This window comes from Polypterus senegalus, chromosome 1 (genome assembly GCF_016835505.1).
Source record: "Polypterus senegalus isolate Bchr_013 chromosome 1, ASM1683550v1, whole genome shotgun sequence".
Taxonomy (NCBI): Eukaryota; Metazoa; Chordata; class Cladistia; order Polypteriformes; family Polypteridae; genus Polypterus; species Polypterus senegalus.
The window spans coordinates 131,248,000-131,272,206 of NC_053154.1; the positions used below are offsets into that span (position 1 = coordinate 131,248,000).

The 24,207-nt window shown below is 36.4% G+C and overlaps 1 protein-coding gene across 1 annotated transcript in view; it reads left to right on the top strand.

The window, feature by feature from the left end:
- The first annotated feature begins 2,539 nt into the window (after positions 1-2,539).
- The window catches only part of LOC120532278 (ceruloplasmin), a 52,880-nt gene continuing 31,212 nt past the window's right edge, over positions 2,540-24,207 (top strand). The window contains exons 1-8 of the mRNA XM_039758149.1: positions 2,540-2,734; positions 6,810-7,054; positions 8,528-8,740; positions 9,924-10,097; positions 11,000-11,254; positions 14,371-14,536; positions 17,600-17,739; positions 23,016-23,156. Of these exons, the coding sequence (XP_039614083.1) occupies positions 2,577-2,734; positions 6,810-7,054; positions 8,528-8,740; positions 9,924-10,097; positions 11,000-11,254; positions 14,371-14,536; positions 17,600-17,739; positions 23,016-23,156 (1,492 nt within the window). The 5' untranslated portion in view covers positions 2,540-2,576. The remainder of the gene's footprint in view (positions 2,735-6,809; positions 7,055-8,527; positions 8,741-9,923; positions 10,098-10,999; positions 11,255-14,370; positions 14,537-17,599; positions 17,740-23,015; positions 23,157-24,207) is intronic.

The following is a 24,207-nucleotide window of genomic DNA, read 5'->3' on the forward strand; positions in this document are numbered from 1 at the left end:
ATATTGACTACTGAACACATTACTGAACTGTGCTCATTATTTTCATGAGTTTTGTACTCCAAAAGCTGTACTACATTATAGAGCCAAATATTGTGAAATGCTGAATAATGATAAAACTGTTTGCTAAACTAAAGTTTAATTATTGATTATTAGTTACGGTACATTCTTTGTATAGCTGTAACTGAATTATGCAATGCCAGGTTATATAGCTTTACTGGCTATTTCTAAGCTATCAGTACCGATTCTGAAGGAACACTATTTATTCTTTAAATGTACCACCATAGTGTTTTGTGCAAATCTTTGAAAACTCTGTTTTGGATGACTGGATTGGCTTATTGCAGGGTCAGCTAAAAAAGATAAGAAAAGTAAAACATTTATCCCATCTTTTTTCCTCATCTCAGGTGGACCATGCACTGTGTGTAAACTAGGTTTACTTGTGTTTCTAAACAGAAGGATGTACTTATATGCCTTTTAAATTACAAGATAAAAAAGTTTCAATCTTTGGAAACTGTCTAGCACTTCAGTTGACCCCATTACTGATGTAAAACTCATAAAGATCACTGGTCATGCTAATGTAACAAATATTAGAAATTTTGCAACTGGCACTGATGGCTTTTGATTTTATATACTGTATTTAGACAGACATTCAATGACCTTTGTGGAATAATTTGTTCCCATATGTTGTAGCAGAAGAGGAAGCATATAACAAATTATATTATGACACTGAGCAATATGGTTTATAACCATTGCTATAGTGTATGTTTGAGCCTTTCTTCTCTTTTACAGTTTTTTCTTTGATTTTTTGTTACAGTGTTATTTAGGCCAAAACAGAACATTTATAGACTCTTCTAAAATATAAATGGACAAATGCATGCGAAGAAGCACATTGTAAATGGGTATAAGAACTAATTCATGCATAATTTAAGCAATGGATGGAGTTTTTTAGTACTTCATGTAGTGCATCACCCATGCTTGATGTCCAGAGGCATGCTGATCCATTATTCGTCACTCAGATTGTGTCAGAATACTTCACACTCAACTTATGTGCTCAGTCTTTACACCTGCTTGTGCATCTGTGGTTGCAACAGTTCAACGGTATGCTAGTATGGGAAAAAGAAGGCTACCAGTACCAAAAGGTGGAAAAACAAAGCAGTCAGTGTGACAAAAGTAATTGTTTTAGTATGAGAACATACTTCAAAATTTGAGAAAACAAAGACACCAAAGATAGCTTAAAGCAAAAGATATACTGATAAGAAAAGAATGGATACAATTATAAAGAAATGCTTAAATCCTAAATGTAAAAAGCTAAAACAAGGTACTGTTTTTTTTTTATGAATGAAGAGTGTGGCCCCTGTCCTCCACTGAAATGCAGTAGTTCTTTATTTTTGCTTTGGAAGGGTTTATGCTGTTTGTTAAGCTGCACAGGAACATGTGAAGGAGAGGGGTAGCCATCTTTACAGGGTGTGCAGGCACAGCACAAAGAAAAAAGGGAAACAATTCATCAGCATCCACACCTCTTCATCTAAAATGTGAGTGCAAATCCATAGAAAGAAGAAAAGATTGTAAAAAACATACCTGATAAATCGCTTACAGCTTGTTTGAAACTGGTGAGTGTTTGTACTGTGTAGGAAGCAAGGATAAAGTGCACAGGCCAACATATTTCATCAAGTGTAGTGTAGGTGGCAGCATTTGTGCTAGGAAGTAAAAGAGGGTGCAAAGTATTATAAGATACATCACTATATCTAATTTCTTAAGCTATTGCATTTGAACAGAGAAACATTTAGGAAGCAGTCCATGAAAGGAACAACAGTTGTATGCATGGCTATTATGCGGAGTCCAAGCAATGGAATGATGGTGATTCTCCGCCACTAAAGAAATTCAGAGTCTGGCAAGAAAGGTCATGTGGCAAGAAAAAACCATGCACATACATTTTTATCACATTGAAAATGCAGTCCATTTTGATTACATGTCTCAAAAGGCTCATAGTACCGGCCATTATTGCTCAGATCTGTTTTGGCATTTGCCAAATTAGGGATAAGTGTTAAGGAAAGCTGTCAATCATCTCCTTTCTATGTCATGATGATTTACTCCAATGAATTGGAAAGTTTGGGTCCTAACAGATATCACATCTGCCCTACTCCCCAGGCCTGACCCTTTATGACTACCATCTCTTCTTCATTCTGAAGAACTCCCTCACAAGCACTCAGGAAGTTTTTAGTTGATTTCCTTAACACTGTATCTCTGTGCATTTATTATAATGTAAATTGAGAACATCAGAAAAAGTAATAAAACAATTGCAATCAAAAGTAACCTCTAATAATGGAAATGGGTTCTGTAAAACTACAGTCCTTCAGAATTTCAGTTTGAGGCTGTGGCTTTATAGGAAGGCTTATTTATTTGTTAGCAAGTTACGGAAAAGAAGCTCTTTTATTTACCTTGATGTTTCATTGCCCGGTACAATTGCAACATACCTATCCTTCTATTGGCTGACACAGATAAAGAGCTGACTGTCTGAGTTATAAATACAAAGTGCTGCTCCTAGGACGCATTCATCCAGCTTCTGCAACTGGTCAAAAATGATAAAGTTTAACCAGTGTTTGATTTTGATGTTAATTTTTGCCAGCATAGCTCATGGTGTAACAAGGGAATATTATTTAGGAATTGAGGAGATAGAGTGGGATTATGCTCCAAGCAAAAGAAATCTGATTTTGAGCAAACCTGTGGCAGAAGATGAGTGAGTATCACTGATTTTAATTTATAAAGAACAGATTGATAATGTTGCTTGTGTTTATTTATTTTAAAATAGAACCAGCAAAGTAAAATGAAATACCCTAAAGATAAAATATTTGATCATTCATTTTTTTATTCATTTTTTAACTTTAGCATTATGTTCAACTGTGGCTTATTAAACCATGTAAAATAATATTCAAACTGCAAATTATAGAGTTGCATTTATTTAAAAAAAGTCCCTCCTGGAATGACTCTCAGTTTCTTGCCTGGTCGGGATGCCAAGATAGTGAGCGGACAGGAAAGTTTAGCAGGAGACACCAACATAGAAGTGGATGTACTGGCAGTCTGGCGTTGATGGATGGATGGAAGGTCACTGCCCGACCGGGAGGTCAATTTAATAGAGGGACGGGGGAGACAACCAACCAGGACTATATGTCCCCCAAAACACCCTAGATGGCAGCATTCTTGGATTGTGGTACCCCTACGCACACCCATAGGGATATCCTGGGAACTGTAGTACCATTTGCTAGCCCTGCTGTGTGCCATGGGTGCTCCAGGGATTAGCAGCCCCAACTTTGTAGGGCTTGCACCTGACCCAGATGTGCTTCCTACATGTATCATCCTAAGCACCAAAAGTACTCCCACGTCTTGTATAATCTTAAATTTTATTCTGCTTCACCCAGGCGAGTTGGAGTTGGGTGAAAGAGGACAAAGTTCATCTGGGAGGGAGTGGGGGAAAAGAGAGAAGAGTGTATTTAATTGTGATGCACAAGAAGCTGTTTAAAGGTATTTTGTTATAGCAAACCTTTAGCTTGAATCGGGAACATGTCTGTGAAAGTCAGGGTTTGGGGCTTTGTGGTGCCCCCCTACATGACTGTCTGTCTATCTATCTATCTATAGATAGATAAATAGACAGATGTAGAGATAGCAATGTAGATATAAATATAGAGATGTGAAGAAAGAGAACAAAAGATAATGAATACACAAAGAAAAGAGTTTGAGAATAGCCTTTTGACTAAGAATCTCATTCACAATTTCAATGGTTAGAAAGTTTTGTAAATGTTGTGCACTGCTCAAATTTTTATAAACTACTTACCAGCCAAGCAGTGACATATAGTTACAATGGTGTAATGTGTATCAATTTCCATTTTAGCTATTTACAACTATATTTTCCATAACATAAGGAATACAATAATCAAAAAGGAATCCATGTATTTATTATTGCCCATTTTAAGTCACTGCATATAATGTAATTGTATGGTTGCAAAAGAGACAGAGCTTCCATGTCATGAATCCAGCTTTGTACATTCTGATCTTGCTCCTGGTGGTTTATTGTCGGTGTGTGCATGAGTGCTCTCTGCAATTCTCCAGCGCTGTTTTGACCTTGAATTGTTATTAGTGAAGTTGAGAACATTTTGTATAAAAATGTTTAGAAAGATTTAAATGTAGCTTCCTCTGCCTATCAGTATTACATCTTTGTTATAATTCTAGACAATTTCATGTTTCTTCATGGTGAACATATTAACAAAAAAGATAAATAAAAATGCAGTGACATATGGCTTGACTATCAAATTAAAATCACTCAATGTGGAAAAGAATCTTGTATAGCATTTCTTATGATGTCAGAGAATTCATTCACATTAAAGATAACTGTTTAAGTTTAGTTAACTGGTTGGATTTTATTACATTACAGATTTGCCGGCAGCAAAATGGTTTCCTGACATCTGCCACCTGAGCATTGTTAGATACTCACATTTTTGTTATATGCATATCGGAAAACATTGCCAGTCTGTCTCATCTGTGAATGGCCTGTTTATTCCACCAAGATATTTCAAGAGTGTAACTTTACACATAATAAAGGCTCTTTAGAATTTCATGTAACAAAAGAGGTAGTCTGTTCACTCAAGAGGCAAGTATTTGCAAATATTAATAAAATTGTAAAGGATGTTTTCCAGGATCTATTACTGCTTCTTAATCAGTTTGGTCCACGTTTAAGACTTCAGACCCCAGGAAACCTCCCTTCCTTCAGACACCTAAACAAACTATCAAAATTGGAAGGTTTTGTCGATGCAGGGCTTATTTCTGATTACAGTTGTATTTATTTATATATTTATTTTAAGACTCTGGTGATATATGAGCATATGCATATTTTACTAGATATAATAACTTTATGTTAAAAACAATAATGGATTCTAACATATAGTATCTTAATTGTTTTACTTTTGCTAGTTTTAGTTTTGCTGGTTTAGTTCTTATCTACAAGATTCAGAATTTTTCCCCTGATAGCAGAACATAGGTATAGCATTATGGCTGGAAAATGACAAGATCAACAAAATTGTAAGTTCAGAAACAAACAGCAAGTGATTAAGCTTAGGTAGTAAACACAGTATCAAGACTTATAAAATACAAAACCCAAATGCTGTACATATAAAAAGATTATGGAATGACTCATAGGAACATATTTTAACACTTTTAGTGTTTATTTCAAAAAATTAAAAAGGATTCCTGACATTCATTGCCCAACATAATTAAACCTTTTGTAGAGGAGTTAGAAGAAATCATCTGCGCTATTAATAATTGCCGGTATAAGGTGTGAAAGTAAAATGGGCAAATAACTGAGTCTCTGGAACTTATTCTATACAATTTTCAAAAAAGCAGTTGAAGCACACCAATTTGCCAAGAGACAACAATATACTGTATATCCTAAGAGAGTAAAGGTAAAGATGGATTTGTGTTGTTTTCATCCTCTCTTGGAGCAGTAACCATTGCTAAACATACAGAACAAAAAAAGGTACAAACTAAATCCACTAGAAAAACAAAGAGATAAGTTATTTTAATAATTGACTTGTTTGGTCAAAAGCCTTGCATTTAGTAAGGAATACCTAAATGACAAGACAATAAGCACAGTCTTGTCAGACAGTATTATGTAATGGCAAAAAACATTATTTGCTTTTTGTAAGACAGAAAAATGTCTGGAAAATAATTTGTTTTAGTATTTTGTCAGAACGAAAGACAAATTAAGCCTTATAAAGCAAAGTTAAACACATCCTGATACACTGATGCAGGTAGATTGTCAAGGACTAGTTTGATAATGTCCTGTACATATTTGTTTTAATTTCTTGTAATGCTGATAACTTAATTTCTGTTACAGCTTAATTTTATCATTATTTTGGTAACATTATTCTACCTTTTTGTCATTGATTGTTTTGGCACACTTGCCAATTTCTACATTCTTTCCACAGGCAACACAATATTACAATTTGTAATGTTATGTTGCTAGAATTATAAAAGATGGTTGTGTGCTCAAATGAATGGACCTTTTAGCAAATAAAACAGTTGATCTCAAGTATAGTTAAAGACAAGGTCAAACGGTGAGTCAGGACTGAATCAGCAACATTTTGGTTTACATTCCAATACACTATGTACATTCAACGGCTAACTCACCATTTTTTTGTAAATTTTATGAAATTCTAGCAAATAGAGGGTATATTTACACCTTGTTCCGATGTGTTGACTCTCAGGTATCCCACTTCAGAGATCATGGCCAGATTTATAAAGCCCTGAGGACCACTAGGTCAGTGCTCTCTAATGCCTTGTCAGAGAAAATGACTTCCAGGAAGAGTCCTGCTACAGACATCCCCTGTTTTGTTCCACTTTTCACATACAGTCAGGTTTTCCTAAGTCTGTAATTTAAAATATGCCAGTATATAGTGTACATATAGTTGGCACGCAGCAGCAGAAATAGTGATCTGATGCTGTGGAATTCTGTTCCATTAGCCTGTTTTTGTCTCGGCTTAGCAGTAACAATAAACAATTATCAACACCATACCCCCAAGCTTTCCGTCTCATATTCTAGTTTATAAAGAATTTACCCTGAGAAAGAAAATAAAGGAACTCTAAAAGCCAATGGGCCAATGCCTTTCACCGGTATCTTCCACTATGGATCAGTTATCATCTCGTTATGCAGTATATAAAAGCTTTTATTTATCTTTGCGTATGAATTGCCTTTTTGTACACAGAAATGGTGGTGGAGTAGTTCTTTTTGTGCTTTTTTTAATTGTTGTATTTATATATTAAAGGCATGCTGCCACTTTTCTTCAGCCTGGACCAGACAGGATTGGAAGCATTTACAAAAAAGCAGTGTTCCAGCAATTCACCAATAGTTCCTACAAAGAAAAAATCCAAAAGCAAGATTGGCTGGGCTTTCTAGGACCAATCCTAGCTGCCGAAGAAGGAGACACTGTCATCGTGCACTTGAAAAATTTTGCTTCCAGGCCTTACAGTCTTCACAGTCATGGAGTGAAATATGATAAGAAAAGTGAAGGTAAAGGGTGGCCAATTTTCTTGAGTAGGAGTGAGGGCTGTTCTGTTTTTAGCAGTTTGATCTGTTTTCTAAGTAGGCATCTCAATTGAGGCCCAAATTTTAACCAAGCACTACTCTGGCCTGCCAGTCAGTCCTCTCTCCTCTCTGTCTCAAGTTTTCTTGCTGCATCCCAAAAATGTGAATGTTTGGCTAATTGGTGACTCCAAACTGGCACAGTGGGAGTGAGAGTGGGTGTGTACATAAATGGTGACCTGCAGTGGACTTTAATCCCATGGAGGTTTGGTTCCCATTTTTTGCTCAGTGCTGCCACAACTCTGAACTGTAATGAACAGAATATGTTTGAATATATGAATGGATGTTCTGTTAAAAAATGTATTTCTAGATTTATCCTGATCTCATTTATTTCAAAATAATGCAAATTCATAACTTTTTCTTCATGTGTTTTTTTTTTTTTTATTCTTTCTTAGCCATGACCTAAGTGAAACATAAAATGGGTAGCCAGCCTGCATTTATTTTGTAGTTTCTAAATCTGGGCCAAGCTGAAATGATGTTAAAGTGGATGGAACTTCATCTTTATAGCTTCAAGGACCAATATTCATATTTGGGCCTAATCATTTTTCTCTATAAATGGCATGCATTCTCTAGTGTCTGTGTGGGCATTCTCTGGATGCTTTGTTTTTTTCTCGTTGTTCCAAAGATGTGCATGTTGGATGATGTGGCTTTGATGGAGTGAATGTGCTCTGTGCTGTAGTGGCACCCACCTCATAGTAGATACCTGACTTGCTCTGACTCGGTGGTGGAATACATGAGTTTAGAGAATGAATAAAGGAGATGTAGCACATGTACTTAAGTACCCACCACTCGGATGGACTTCTTTCAGATTCAGCATGCATTTAAATTCAGTGTCAATTAAACACTATTAGTCTCTCTATGTGGTCTCTGTTGACACAGGAGTTTTACTGTACAGTATATTGACTTTTTTTATAACACTACAATCCAGTATTTTGTTGTCTTTTTCTTTTTGGAAATTTTAGCCTGCCAAGGTATGCTAAGTGAGCTGTGATTTAACAGTGAGTAGTAAAAATGGCTGCAGCATATTTGTCAACTGACTTATACTTCTTCCTTAAACTCTGTATTGGTGAATTGATCATCTACTACTTAAAATATGCCGTATTTCAGAACAGAACATTAAATAGGTTCTCAAATGTAAACATGGTATCTACAAGCAAATTCTGATCTTTTATATCACATTTTACTTTAATTTGTTTTTTCTCTCCTCCCGGGTCATCACTCTATTTTGGTTAGTTTTTCCAAATTCTATTTTCTCATTTACTTTGTCTTTTTTCTCTTTCTTCATCATGTAAAGCACTTTGAGCTACATCATTTGTATGAAAATGTGCTATATAAATAAATGCTGTTGTTGTTAATTCATTTATCTATTTACATACTTTTTTTGTATTTACCAAAATTTAGGTGCATTTTATCCTGATAATACCACAAATGAACAAAAGCAAGATGATCACGTTTACCCTGGACAAAGCTTCACATATACTTGGGAGGTATCTAAAAGTCATGCACCTACCACAGATGACGACAAATGTGTGACCAGGATATATCACTCACACATTGATGCTCCAAAAGACATATCATCAGGGCTTATTGGTCCTCTGATTACCTGCAAGAAAGGTAATGACATTTTCTAATTGTGGTTGAAAACGTGTCGGCCTGTTTCAGCAGGAACATAATTAAAACAGGTATTTTAATATTGGTGCGGTGGGTTGGCACCCTGCTCGGGATTGGTTCCTGCCTTGTGCCCTGTGTTGGCTGGGATTGGCTCCAGCAGACGCCCCGTGACCCTGTGTTCGGATTCAGCGGGTTGGAAAATGGATGGATGGATGGATGGATTTATAACATCCAATGCTGCAAGTTCATTCACATCCAGGAAAAAAATGAGTGTGGAAATATGACTTTCAAAGACTGCTACCTCTAATTTAATGTGACTTGTCACTGATTCTGCTTGTGTTCCATCACTATATAGGTGCTTTTCCACTGCATAGTACGGCACAGCACGGTTCAGTACAGCTCACCTTGGTTCGGCTCAGTTCGGCTCGGTTTGCGTTTCGACTGCAGTTTAGTACCGCTTTAGAGTGGGCGGGATTATTCACGTGTCGTTATAGTTGCGCCGCCTCTACTGCCGTGACACCGTGGAACTTTTACAACAACAACACTTTAGCTCGACGACGCGCAAGGGTAAGCAGCTAAAAAAAGCACGTCACTAGCTAACTTTTATCACTGTTGCAAAGCATAAAATGAACTTAACTGCCAGTGTAACATTAAAATGCTGATTCTGTATATTACAGATCTTTCACATTTTGCAAAAAAGTCGCCGCAACAGACCATCTGTTTGGACATTTAACCGTGCTTCAGAGTGGTGGGATGTGATTGTTCCCGGTTTTACAAACACTCAGTGGCTGGAGAACTTTTGAATGTCTGAAGAAACATTCATCCACTTATGCAACAAACTGCGTCCAGCGATGGAGAGATGGGACACAAACTTCCGCGTGTGTGTACCTTTAAAGAAAAGAATAGCCAGTGACGCAGTAATGACGATTTTCTCCGGCCAATCAGTGACCAGCAGAGTTTACACGTCACGTTTTGGTAACGGTTCGGCGCGCTTGGAACCTCGGCTGAGGTGGTACTAAAAAAAGGACCAGGTACCAGGTACTGTTCCCAGTGGAAAACGCCCCAAAAGTGAGCTGAACTGAACCGTGTCGTGCCGTACTATGCAGTGGAAAAGCGCCATATGAAAGAGGCTCAGTTATTTTGGTACTTTACTTTGACAACACAATAAGTATTTCTTTCATTTCAGGGTATCTGGACATATTTGGGGACAAAGAGGCAGACTACATGTTTGTCTTGATGTTTACTGTAGCTGATGAAAATTTAAGCTGGTATTTAGATGATAACATTAAAAAGTACTGCTCTTCTCCTGAGAAAGTGGACAAAGAGAATGAGGATTTTCTAGAGAGCAACAAGATGCATTGTGAGTAAATATACCAACTCGTATAAAGTGCAAACTTCAGCATAGGGTTGCATTTCTATTACACATGTTTCACAGTGTGCACAGATCTAAATTACTTTCACTTTTAAAATCATCCATCCATCTAATGACTATACATCTTACTAGCATAACATTTAATTTCAATGCAAACATCAACCCTTGTAGGGATATTTGTCCATCACAGGGCACACATATCACACTAGACAAGTTTAGAGACTATGGGGTGTTGTAGGAAACTGGAGTATGTACACAAAACCGATGTAGGTGCCAAGAAAACACACCAACTCTGCAGAGACAGGAACTGAGCCCAAATCTCTTGATGGTAATGTTGCATGCATTAAGCACTAGACCACTGCATCACCATCTTTAAAATCAATCAGTATGTTATACAACATATGTCATTTGTACCCGATCACTTAAGACAGTTCTGAAAGGAAAAAAAATCATAAATTCAAATTCATGTACAAGAACAGGAAACAACATAGAATCTGAAACTGAATGAAACAAATAAAGGATAAATATTAGCTGAGAAAGACCCTGCTGTGAGATCCTTATGATAAACTGCTTTCATTTCTTCTATATTTTCCCTATGATTGCAGGTTTGCAAAATTAACTAGATCAGAGGACCATATATAGTTGAAAATATTTAAGGAAACTGTCAAAAAGAAGTTAACTAAAATAGTTCTTCAGTAATGATTTGCTGTTACGAATACAAAACTTTGAAGTAATGAGAATAGTTTTGGTATTTTACATTAGTCACAATCTTCAACAAATAGATAATTCAGTTTTATACAATAACTAAAAATATTTAGCACAGAATCTTATTCATTGAGTGCTATCATCTTTATTTGATAATTAATGGTTAATCATGTCATTTGGAACAGCAATAAATGGTTATGTCTATGGAAATTTGCCTGGATTGGCCATGTGCTCTGGAAGCAAAATCCATTGGCACCTCTTTGGCATGGGTAATGAAGTTGATGTTCACTCTGCCTTCTTCCACGGACAAATCCTTACAGACAGAAACCATCATGTGGATACCATCAGTCTATTTCCAGCCACATTTGTTAGTGCAAAAATGGTCCCTCGGATCCCAGGGAAATGGCTTCTTAGCTGTCAAGTCAATGATCATATTGAAGGTAAGAAATAGACAGAATTTTTTTTTTTTAAATTGAATATTTTGTAGAATTGTTCACAACTTCTATTACAAAGCAATCAAGAATGCATTTCAAAGCAACATTTACAAGCTCCACTAGAAAACAGGCTACTGTAAAATCAAAATAAATTTTATCCAGAAAGATATAAAGACTATTTATTATTCCCTAATATTTTTCTTGTATAATAATACAGCTTTTTAACAATTCACATTATCCACAATATTTAGTTACAATTAAAGGGTCTCCCCTTAGTTTTCCACCAAACTATATTATCTGACATGACTCCAGTGATAATTACATCTTCCAGATATACATGAGACTGAATCATGTTAAATTTTGGAAAGATATGGGGTGATGTAGTGAACAGAGAAGGCCAATACAAGCTTGGACCTTGAGATACCCAAAGATTCTGACCTTGAAACATGCAAACAGGAAATTTCCTTCAGGTTTCCTGTATCTCAAATTTGCGTAGAATAATATGTATATATTATGTGACTAGGTGAAACAGACCAGGGGTGCCAGGCAAAGTGTTGAGTTGCTAACTGGGAAAACCTGTTTAATCCACAAAACAAAAATGTCTAGTGCCCTCAGAATTCAGATTATTGTGGCCTTCAATAGTTCATGTCTAAAATGTACATTTCCTTCTGGGGTCTGCCTGTTTTTATGATGTCCTGAGGAGAAAGGATGAAGCATCCTCCACAGAATTGTGAGTTGGGATAGGCACCACCCTGGGACATCCTCTTGGTACTGTGGTGTAGAGAGAAATGATTGACATCTCAAGGTGTTATTGCTTACCTTCTCAGAGCCTGGAAGGTGGTCCCCATGTGCACATTCATGACCATTAGTACATTCTGCAGTCTTATGTTAGAAACCTGTGCTTTTGATTTTGTGAGAACCCACAAACACTTGATAAAGATAGAGAAAATGTGTCTATAGGTTTGTATCCTGCTTCTAGTGATTCTTTTCTTCATTGATAAGGTGCTTATCTGGGTGTGTGGTCTTACTTATACTAGGTCTCAATGCTAAAGCCAGCTTCATTTTATACTTTTCTTGCATAGCATATGTGATCCCAGCTCATGTTTAAAGTGTAAACTAATCTACTAGTTGTGCGCACACCAGTGAGATGTCTTTTCAGTGCCAGTTGTACCCCAGTTTCTTATTAGGTAATTAGTCAGGTACTTTAATGAATTTAAAGAAGGTCCAAGCAAAGCAGCTAAGAACTTCTCTGGCCTAGATCTTATAATGTAAAGGTAAATAATGGTTTCTTTAGAGTATTATTATCTGATTATATGATTGTCTTATGGTGTGCATGTCCCTGAGGATTTAACTCCCCCATTACTTGCAACTTGCCCACAAAAACCTAGTTTTCTAGAATGGCTAAAACAGATGCAGTCGTAATTACCCCTACTCCGAACTCTCCTTTTGGAACAGGCAGTCCAGCAGGCTGTTTTTCTGTTTCAAACCCCTTATCAAGCAAAATGACACCTTTTATTGGCTAACTAAAAGGATTACAATATGCAAGCTTTCGAGGGGCCTGAGTTGCCTCGAAAGCTTGCATATTGTAATCCTTTTAGTTAGCCAATAAAAGGTGTCATTTTGCTTGGCTTTTCTCTACACTCATAATGGCTAACACGGTACAACACCCTAGTACTACAAACCCCTTATCGATATATTCTCAAGGGTCAACCTACTGACCTGTTTAATCTCTTGTCAAGTAAAAGAGGCAGCAGAACACATATTACCTCTTCCATTCCTGTCTTAAGTCTCTTATCACCAATGGCCTTATGACACCTGGTTTATGCTGAAAGCAGATAGATGAGTGTATGGAAATGTGAGACTTTAAGCATGATTTCTGGATAATTAATTGGAGTCCTCCGAAATCAGGTAATCTATAGTGAGTCTGTATGTGGGCCAGTTTACTTTGTCTGCCTTGGATGTTGACACCAGCCATTCATTCCATTCATTCTCTTTATTTAAAATGAAGCCAGCCAGTGTGGAGTGTTTGCTTTCTTCATTTATTACAGAAACACTTCTTCTCATCTCTCCCATTAGGGGATTAGTGACAGCGAATGTTCTATTTACATATGCTGTTTCATTTATTGTAAACTTTAGAAGATTACTACATATAGTATATCAAAAGTGCCTCCATCTCTGGTCCTGGAGCACTACTATGGCTGCAGGTTTTCGTTCTCTTTTCTTTATTAGTGAGCAGTTTTTGCTGCTAATTAACTTTTTCCTTCATTCTAATTGATTTTTTTTTAAAATTCAGCCTCCAAAATTCTTTATTTTAATTAATTGACACCCAGACAGAATGATATGAAGTGAGCCAACAGATGACCAGCTAAACCGGGGCCCTTAAACTCCAAATTAATTTCATGGCAAACAGTTTCTTAATTAGATGATTCTTGTTGTTAATTAAACCAGTTATTTAATGTAATGGCTTGTTGATGCTCTCATTTTGCCACAGTAGGCATATCTAAAACTATTAATTTTCTTTATTCTAAGAACACCATCAAAATATTTTGTGGACCTGAGTAGACCAACATTACTGAGACCTTTACCTTTCTTTATTTCGTTTATTTTCATGTGTTAGCTCATTTTGTTTCACATTATTGCCTGGGTGCTAATTAAGGAGAAAAAAAAACAAGGGGCCTGATTCTAGAATCAATTAAAATTAAGGAAAAAGAGTTAATAAGCAGGAAAAACTAATCACAAATTAAGAACAGGGGTAGAGTATAAACCTGAAGTCGCTGTGGCCCTTCAGGATCAGAGTTGGAGACCCCTGATGTACAGTGTATTGTGGTCCAATTTTTGTTATTAAAATTGTTATACTATCCTATGTATTTGGAGTTTGAAATTTTGGTGCGTCTATTAAAATATGAAATTATACTTACAAAAATGCAGACCACTGCTAAAATGCACACATAAATGAATCTAAGGGTTATTACATTGTGTTCTGTGCATTATTTAAAACTAGCAGATTATTCAGTAACTAAAAGAAATTCAATCCAAGTGTTGCTAAGTGTTTACTTTTATGAAAGCTTGTATAATGAAGCATTTTGTGTACAAATTGAAAGTGTTTACAATTTTTTTTTCAGCTGGGATGCAGGCATATTTTCAAGTAAAGCAGTGTTTCCCTCCATGGCAACAAGCCAAAAGCAATGGGGTAGAAAGGAGGTATTTCATTGCTGCTGAAGAGGTCCTATGGGATTATGGGCCAACTGGGAAAAACCTCTTCACTGGAGATCCATTGACTGTCGATAGGTAAAACAACAACAGTTGTACATTTAATTTAAATACAATTTAATTTAAAGTGCCACTTGGGTCAATCCACTATTTCAGCACATTTATCTCTAAGCCTTTCTATAATTAAGACTCATTATTTGGCTTGGTAACCTCCAACATAATATAATTTAAATCTGGAAAGACTGTAACATACGACTCCATAACACACATCATGTATACAGTGTGAGCAATGACTTGGGCACAATATAAAGGACATGTGTTCTAACCCCGCATTCCCCATTTAACGATAAAAGAAAAATATAAATGACTAAAAAAATACAGTCTACAATTACCTGTATTTCTCATTCTCGTCCTTTTTTTCTCTTTTAATTTGGATCAGTCCTTTTCCCTCCAGCAAAACCCTCAGATTGAGTGACTTTCTCAGCCGAAATTTATAGAGGCTGGCCCAGAAGGGGCAGGGCTTCCTGAGCCCAGGGCACAGTCACAGATCCTCTGGGATTTGTCCCTCAGGGCTGCATTCAAAAGGAGAGAAGTGATTAGTGCCCTCTCTAGTCCCAAGGTGGAACCTCTTACCTCAACAGAGCTGTGAAAATGTGTCCTAAGTGCACATTTCTGACAAAAGTATGAGAATGCACTTGGCATTTACATCTCCGCACAGAAAGTTAGTCTTTTAGTGTGAAGTGCGTGGTGAACAAAGACAAAAAGATCCCAATAGAAAGGAGTTCACCCTAAAAATATAAGATGCACAAGAGTGATATAATTAGTGAGACAGTCGGGGAATCCCTTTGTTTTCCTCCTAAAATGCCAAATTTTACAAAGCAAGATGCTGATCTCGCTTCCTCTATTTCAGAGAGACTAAGGAGAATTGTTTCTTTTCAACAAGATGCAGGTGTAAAAGTGAAGAAAGCCTGTTCAAGTCTTATGTTTGGCACTGGCTAGACACGCAAGTTCCTTTTCAGTGCTGGGTAAACATCCTCTCTATATTGTCCAGACAGATGTTGTATTCTGATGCCACAAGGTGGAGCTTTGAACTTTTTTTAAACCAATGGATAACCAGTTCCATGTTATCTGCATAGATTGCTAGCCTGTTGTGCTCATGGGTGCTCCAGATACTCACATTGAGTTATATAAACGAAATAATGTCAAACATACTATCATTGTTACAACCTGTGTCGTAAGAAGCAAAGTGTGAGGCAAATGCATTAAAAAAATTAAGCATTTTCCATTTTAAGACTTAAGCTTAATTAAGAAAGCAATAACCTAAAGTATTATTCATAAGTCAATGTCAATTTAATACCAATGATGGTAAATGAAATGCAGTAAAAACAGATCAAGTTTTTAAAAAGTGTTTTTGTTTGTAACATTTCTTTGAAATTTTAACATTGTGCCATAATGTGACTTCCTTTTATATTTTAAATTGAACATATTTTGCTTGTGTAATCAATTTTAATACTCCTTTTTTAATACAGATACATATATTTAATACAAAGCTACAGATATAGTAGTAGTTGTAGTATTCTCACAAGTATAGAGTAAAATAGAATTCTTACTTGCTTGTCAACCAATATGCAACATGTTGTCCCTCTTTGCTGCCACAATATACATTGCTATTAAACAGAAAACAAAAATAAGCTAATCTGATATTCAGCAATGCTCCCAATTCATGAAACCTAATAGAAAAATCTCTGAGCAAAACTCCAGTATTGTTAGTGGGTGGCTGAGCTAATAACAAAGTTGAGGCTGAGGTAAGAACAAAAAAGTAATGATTCTGCAATAAGCCTAAAGTGATGTGTGCAAATTTCTTATTGTTCTTACACATGTGATTGACATTCATTGTGACAGGATTAGGGTGAGCTTATGGCTTAAGATTTATTATTTATGATGTAATGGTTTGGGTTCTTCTCCACAGTAGCATGGCATGGATTTGAATGGCTGTTGCACTTTTTATGGCATAGAGTCAAATTATACTTTATTGCCGATATATTAATTTATTAATGGAGTATGTAGTAATTTCCAGAATAAAAGGACAATTTTTTTTAAAAACCCATTCACACATATTTATGTGATATTATAAGGCACACAGAACACCAAAATATTCAGGTTGTGAAATAATAAGTTTTCAAATTAGGCAGATACTTCTAAACATTCAACAAAACATCAGTTTCAGATTTGTTATATTCTACCTCCTGGCACTATCTGTGCATTTCATGTTGATGATTATGGCTCACTCAGTGCAGATAACAACCATTTTCATTTCTGCCTCAATTTTCTCATTCAGCCGTCAGTTTTCAGCCATAGCTCAGCAATGTAGCATCTTGATGATCATAATCATCACCTGTTTTTGCTGCATGATGAAATCGTAGCTCAGGAAGAGCCAGACCATCAGGCTTCTATGTCAACTAGTTCACAGAAGATTATAAAACAGGTCAGGAAGTGTTGAAGTGAAAGATTGTAAATCATGCTGACAGCTTCTTAATCAGCCAATGGTCCTTTTCAGTTAAAAATTTTGTGTGTAGTTGAAAGCTTGAGTTAAAAAAGCAAAACATTTCATATTAGGTTGAAAATGGAGACAACGGTGTTGCAAGATCCTCTTCAAAGGGACAAAGAAGATTTAAAAGATTTAGTCAAATCAAAAGTTTCATTCAAAATACAAAAAATCTGAATATATTTCTAGAGAAGCATTCATTTACAGACTTCCAATAACTCACTTATGTGCTGACATTCACACACTATATTGTGGTGCAGTTTCAACTCACTTATCATATGCTGAGGTTCTGCTCCATCGACTTTGAGCAGCAGAGCTTGAAATGAACCAGAATTGTAGCAGGAGCAACATGATTGAGGATTCATTTGTCAAGTAAAGTAAGTGAGTGTCCATACTTGTTTAGCCTCATATGAGTGTATATACAGTACGTATTCATTTAATTATACTACCTGTAGTAGCACCAAATTTTTAATTTTTCATTTGTGTTTAAGGAAAATAAAACATATTTTACTCTTGTTTTATACAAATACATATATATATATATATGTATATATATATATATATTTTTTTTTTACCATGTTACTTTTTATCTCCAGTGAAGCACAAACATTTTTTGAAAACGGACCCCATAGAATTGGAGGAAAATACAAAAAAGCTGTTTTCATAGAGTATACTGATGAATCATTTAAAGCACGGAAGGAACGGAGTAGTTCAGAAGAGCATCTTGGGATTCAGGGTAATTGAAATTTGGGCAATAGCCCATATAAAAATGTACCATTCCATTGTGTATGCTAATTTAAATGTTATATGGTACCAGATTGCCATACTATTATAGGTTCTCTAATTGAATGGTAGATCTGTGCTATTGGATTTTAGAATTATTATCAAGATGCTAAATTACTACTGGCTTCATTTACCTGTTAGAAGAAATACCACGGAATATTTACAATGGTTATCTTTATTGTATACTAGCAAAATACCTGCGCTTCGCAGCGGAGAAGTAGTGTGTTAAAGAAGTAATGAAAAAGAAAAGGAAACATTTTGAAAATAACGTAACATGATTGTCAATGTAATTGTTTTGTCACTGTTGTGAGTGATGAGTGTTGTTGTCATATATATATATATATATATATATATATATATACACACACACACACATATAAACATATATATACATATACACATATATATATACACACACACATATATACATACAAATATATATATATACATACATACACACACACATATATAAACATATATGTACTGTACATATACATAAATATCTACATATATACATATACACACACACACACATATATATACATACACTCTTTGGGGTGCGAGCAACTGTTGCTGGGGGTGGCAGAATCCATCAAGGAAGAAAAATGAAAATCATTATTTGTACAAAATCTTAATTTATTTATCCATTCCTAAATAATTAAATGGGCAGGCTATTTCAGTATCAGTGCAATACGCTGTTTGTTAAAACGGATGACTCCGCTCTTACGCAAGTCTGCGTGGATATTATGAACTATCGTATCTGTTCAAGTTCTATTTAAATTTTAAATAGAAGGAAATTTTATTTAGTCGACAGAAATATCTTTGGTAGGAATGGAAGTTAAATGTAGGCATCATTGCATAAATTTTTCTTCACCATACAAATGTAAAGAGTAAATTAGCCTTACATTCCAACCAAAGATATTTCTGTCGACTAAATCAGGGGTGTCAAACTCAATTGCAGAGGGGGCCAAAATCCAAAACACACTTTAGGTCGCGGGCCGAACAGGATAAACATTTATTGAACACACTAAAACTAAACTTTTAAAACTTTAAAACTTTTAAAACTTAACTTTTTTGAACATAAATATGAATAAAAACAGACAGGAATATTATTCCGGAATAAATCAACTCAAACCTTAAATAACTTATAATATTTTGCTCTCCATAAAAATATATCCTGTCTAAATTATACAAGTTAGAAATAAAGTAAATGTTAAAAGAACAAACATTCAAATTTCTTTACTCTTATGTAATTTTATATAAAAATAAACTTAAATTTTAAATATCCCAAAAGATTTTGCTCTCCATAAAAATATATCCTGTCAAAATTATACAAATTCAAATATGAACATGGTGCATAACAAAACCTGGAAATATAAATAAAATGTGTTCTTTCAGCAATAACAAATCAAATCATTCAGTTGTCTTTGCTCTTATGTCATTTTAGAGCTGGACGCCTGGCATCTTTTTTTGGCAACAGGTTTGTTTCTGTTTGGTGTGAGGTTCTGTGTTGTGGAGATTCTCAGGATGGACTGCAGGTGCTCATCAGTGAGGCGACTCCTGTGTGCTGTTTTGTTAGTCTTCATCACTGAGAAGAGCTTCTCACACAGATATGTGCTACCAAACATGCACAAGGTTCGAGCCGCATGTAGACGGAGCTGGAGCATTTCTGCGGGAATGGAGTGAATAAACTGTGCGGGCCCTGCAGTATCGTACTTTGCCTTCAGTGTGCCATTACACTGCAGCTCAATCACCTCCATCTGAATCTGCACAGGTGCAGTTTCCACATCGACGGCAAATGGGTTGTGAAAAACTCAAAATTCTTTTTGTTCTTCAAAGCCACCAAAGCGCCATGCGAACTCAGTGCGCAGTGCGCTCAGTTTATCAGCAAAGTGCGTATTTGGGAACACCGTTGTGCCGACTTGGTTCAACATTACTTGGCAACAGGGAAAGTGGGGCAAGTTGCACTGGTGCATTTGTGTCTCCCATAAAAGCAGCTTCACTTGAAATCACTTTGTGATTTTGCACGGGTTAAAACGTCTGCTGAAGTGTCAGATTCTTCTTTAACTCTTCTGCTTTCTGTATCTTGTGCATTGCATTCAGGTCTTTCAGGTTATCTTGATGTTTTGTCTCATAGTGCCGTCTTAGATTAAATTCTGTAATTACAGCCACATTAGCTCCACAAATGAGACACACGGGTTCAGTAAACATATACTCAGCCTCCCATCGGTTTTTAAAGGCTCTATTTTCAGAATCAACTTTTCTCTTGGCATCATGTGGGCTAGCTTCGCAATAACTTGCAGCATCATAAGCTAGACTTGATTAACGCGTAAGTGTTCGGCAAGGCAGCTGAAGCGCTGCATTATGGGATCTGTAGTTTATTGTGTTACCAGCGCTTCATATCCCCGGGCTATTAATAACAATAATATATAAAATGATCTCAGGCGGATATAATTACACGCCGGGCCGGATGTGGCCCGAGGGCCTTGAGTTTGACACATATGGACTAAATAGAACTTGAAAAGATATATTTTTTCGAATGTGATCGCGCAGTTCAGATCGAGTTGACGCACACTACATCGAGCCTGCGTGCTATTGTGGTTTTGCCTGCGTGCCTCAATAAGTCACCCTCCCCTCACTCTTACTTTTTTACCATTCATCTAATGAATACACTGAGTATGGCTTTACCAAAACAATTATTGATGGCGAATCGATTATTCATAAAGCTTCAATTGGTGATCTGTTTTTCTGTGTTAACCTCATATTTTTTCATACTTCTAATCAAACCAAGGGTGTGCGAGGGTAAAATGAATCGGGAGCTGATCAATGTAATCGTGTACCATGAAATCATGCATTAACAGAAGTTCCCCTTTGCTTGTATTGCAAAGTGTGATTAAATGCGTGATTTTTTAACGCGTTATGGAGCATATGCATCAAGCTTCTCAGCTGTGCTTGTGCTAAGAAAAGGAAACATTTTAAAAATAACGTAACACGATTGTCAATGTAACCTTTTGTAAGTAGTGCCTGGAGGATTCAGTGTGGAGAAACTGTAGAGACAGCGTGTGTATTAACTTGTGGATTTTTCTGTGAGTATTTGGTGGCAGCGTCACAAAGTCGCTCCAGAACACTGCGTTAGCTGCGGAGCTCAGCTCAGAGTGAAATGAGGTGAATGGGAGGGGAGATGATGACGTGACTCCCCCACCAGTCTTAACTGTCAATCCCCCACAAACACAGTCTCTCGGAATTTGCATAAGCACAGCCCTTCATGTGCAATTTTAACTTAGTTACAAAGTGATCAAAACTCTCGTTTATATCCTGCGTCCTCTCATTAAACTTGTATCCCGCATTACCGTGGGCATGACAAACGCCAGCGGCAGCCTGTCTATGAACTTAATTTAAACTTTAGGTTTACACCTTGCTTTGTTTCCGAAGTAGCAGCACTCATGAATATGGTTGTATATGTCACTCGCTCGCTTCTTATTGTTTCGCTGCCTTTTCAATTATATAATGCATGTTTTCTTCAGCGCTTTTTGGAGCTCTTCCTGGTTTTCTACACACTGCGTTGACAGTCAGTTCACGTGATTACGTGGGCGGCGTGATGATGTCACACGAAACTCCGCCCCCATGGCTTTCGAGCTCAACTCCATTACAGTAAATGGAGAAAAATAGCTTCCAGTTATGACCATTACGCATAGAATTTCAAAATGGAACCTGCCCAACTTTTGTAAGGAAGCTATAAGGAATGAGCCTGCCAAATTGCAGCCTTCTACCTACATGGGAACTTGGAGAATTAGTGATGAGTGAGTGAGTCAGTCAGTCAGTCAGTCAGTCAGTCAGTCAGTCAGTGAGGGCTTTGCCTTTTATTAGTATAGATAAGAATACAATTGCAGTGCTTGTTATATAATTTGTAATACCTCTTTATATTCAGTAACAAAGAGCATTTACCTGCCATCTTCTCCACAATGATGATAATGCCCAACATGACCTCAGAAATGTTTATAATGTGTTTATTTTGAAAAGTACGCATAAAAATTTAGGCAAATTAAAGGAGGAATCATTGTATTAAAAGGTGCATAAAAGCAAGAATCACTGCTGCCCTACGTACCTCCAGACAAAGACAAGAATTTCTTTTTGTCTGGTTGGGTGGTTCCCTCTTTTTCCACCTTTCAGGTGCCACCACAGTTGTTATGTGTCATTTCACATTTCTGTCTTTCTTTCTGTACCTCTCCTCTTCCCACCCTCTTACTCTCTAAGCTCACAATTTTCTGTTTTTTCCCAATGAGCTTTCATCTAGACCAGAGATGGGCAAAGTCAGTCCTGGAGGGCCGCAGTGGCTGCAGGTTTTTGCTTTGATGCATCTTTTAATACAATGATTCCTCCTTTAATTTGCCTTTCTTTTCATGCGTACTTTTCAAAATAAACACATTATAAACATTTCTGAGATCATATTTTTTGGAAAATATGCTGAAGTGTATGTATAAATCAAACGCAACCCAGCTGTACACCCCACTTCCACCTCTGTCCAGTATTAGTTTACAGAGAATCTCATGACTCTAATTAAAATCTTAAGTTCTGAAATTAGACAAGTAGAGGATTACACAGGACTGAGTTATAAGACGCATTGAAGACCAGGTTTAGAAGTAAAGCATTACTTATAATTTTTTCCTTTAAGACATTCATCCCTATCATTCTGTCCTCTCAAATTTCTCTGTAATGAATTGCAGGCACTTAAAAACCTTTGAAAAGAATACGAAATGCTTAGAACAGAAGCCACCTCTGAATTGTGTGCCTAACTCTTTCTTTAGTTATAAACACATTTTAAAATGTCTTGTTTTAATTTGCTGAGTATCTTTCTGTATCAAGTACTGTGTCAAATCATTTAGCATATTGCCTGGGGAGTAACATTTCAGTTGCAACCTCATGTTGAAAGACAAATCATTTTACTGGCAAAGATTCAAATATAGGGAAATATTAAATAAATAAGCTGATATTGCATTCTTCAAATGGAGTAGTGCACGATGTTATAGAACTCAACATCGAACACCAACACAAGGAAAGTGCAGTAGAACACTGAGAAATGCTTAATTATTCAATCATTATACTTTTGCAAAGAATTTCAAAGGAAATTATTTCATATCAAATTTCAAGACATAGGTCTGTAGGTCATGACGTTTTGAGAAAATGAGAATATGCATACTTTAATGTTGATTTTCAATGTTACTCTTTCAGGGCCAGTCATAAGAGCAGAAGTTGGAGACACCATCCATGTGACATTCTGGAATAATGCAAGCCGTCCTTTTAGCATTCAGCCTCATGGAGTGCAGTATACCAAGAATAATGAGGGTGCTTTCTACAACGTTATTCCGGAGGGTAAAGTACAGAATGATTCTGTCAATTCAGTTCAATTGTTATTTTGCATATTGCCTTTAACAGGTGTAACCAAACTACAATACACACAAAAATACTGTATGAAGTCAAGAAAGTGCAATCTATATATATAAAATGCAAAGATGACTCCTAATCATGTTTGCAAAGCAGAGTCAGGTATGAAATGGAAAGAGAAAGTTTGGCAAAACTCAATGGTTAGCAAAGGCAATGAAGTTTGAATGCCGGTGGTGGACACTATTGCTGTGAACACTGATTTTGCTTCACTAGAAGCATAAAGGCAGGAAGAGAGAAGCAGAGGTAGAAGTAGCATCCTTGGATCCAAGACAAGGAGGATATAAGGCATAAGTTTAAACTTTTACTGTTTCTCCACCAAGTACTCTATTGAAATATTCATTAGCATCTATGGACTTTGAAAGGGGACCAACAATCGTTTTAGAAGCCTCCAAAATATGTAGTATACGCAGTTATGTTCTTCAACACTTTAAGCACTAGAGGAAACTACCTTAAAAATAAAATCATTGAATTCATTGCATTAGACCCCTAAATGTGCAGCCTATAAATGTCATTGCTGTTTGTAATAAGTTAAAGTAAAATGCTATTCAGTGTTATGCTCCAGGCTACAAAAAGGACATAGTAGCGCTAGAAAAGGTCCAGAGAAGAGCGACTAGGCTGATTCCAGGGCTACAGGGTTTGAATTATGAGGAAAGATTAAAAGAGCTGAGTCTTTACAGTTTAAGCAAAAGAAGATTAAGAGGTGACATGATTGAAGTGTTTAAAATTATGAAGGGAATTAGTACAGTGGATCGAGACTTGTATTTTAAAATGAGCTCATCAAGAACACGGGGACACAGTTGGAAACTTGTTAAGAGTAAATTTCGCACAAACATTAGGAAGTTTTTCTTTACACAAAGAACGATAGACACTTGGAATAAGCTACCAAGTAGTGTGGTAGACAGTAAGACGTTAGGGACTTTCAAAACTCGACTTGATGTTTTCTTGGAGGAAACAAGTGGATAGGACTGGCGAGCTTTGT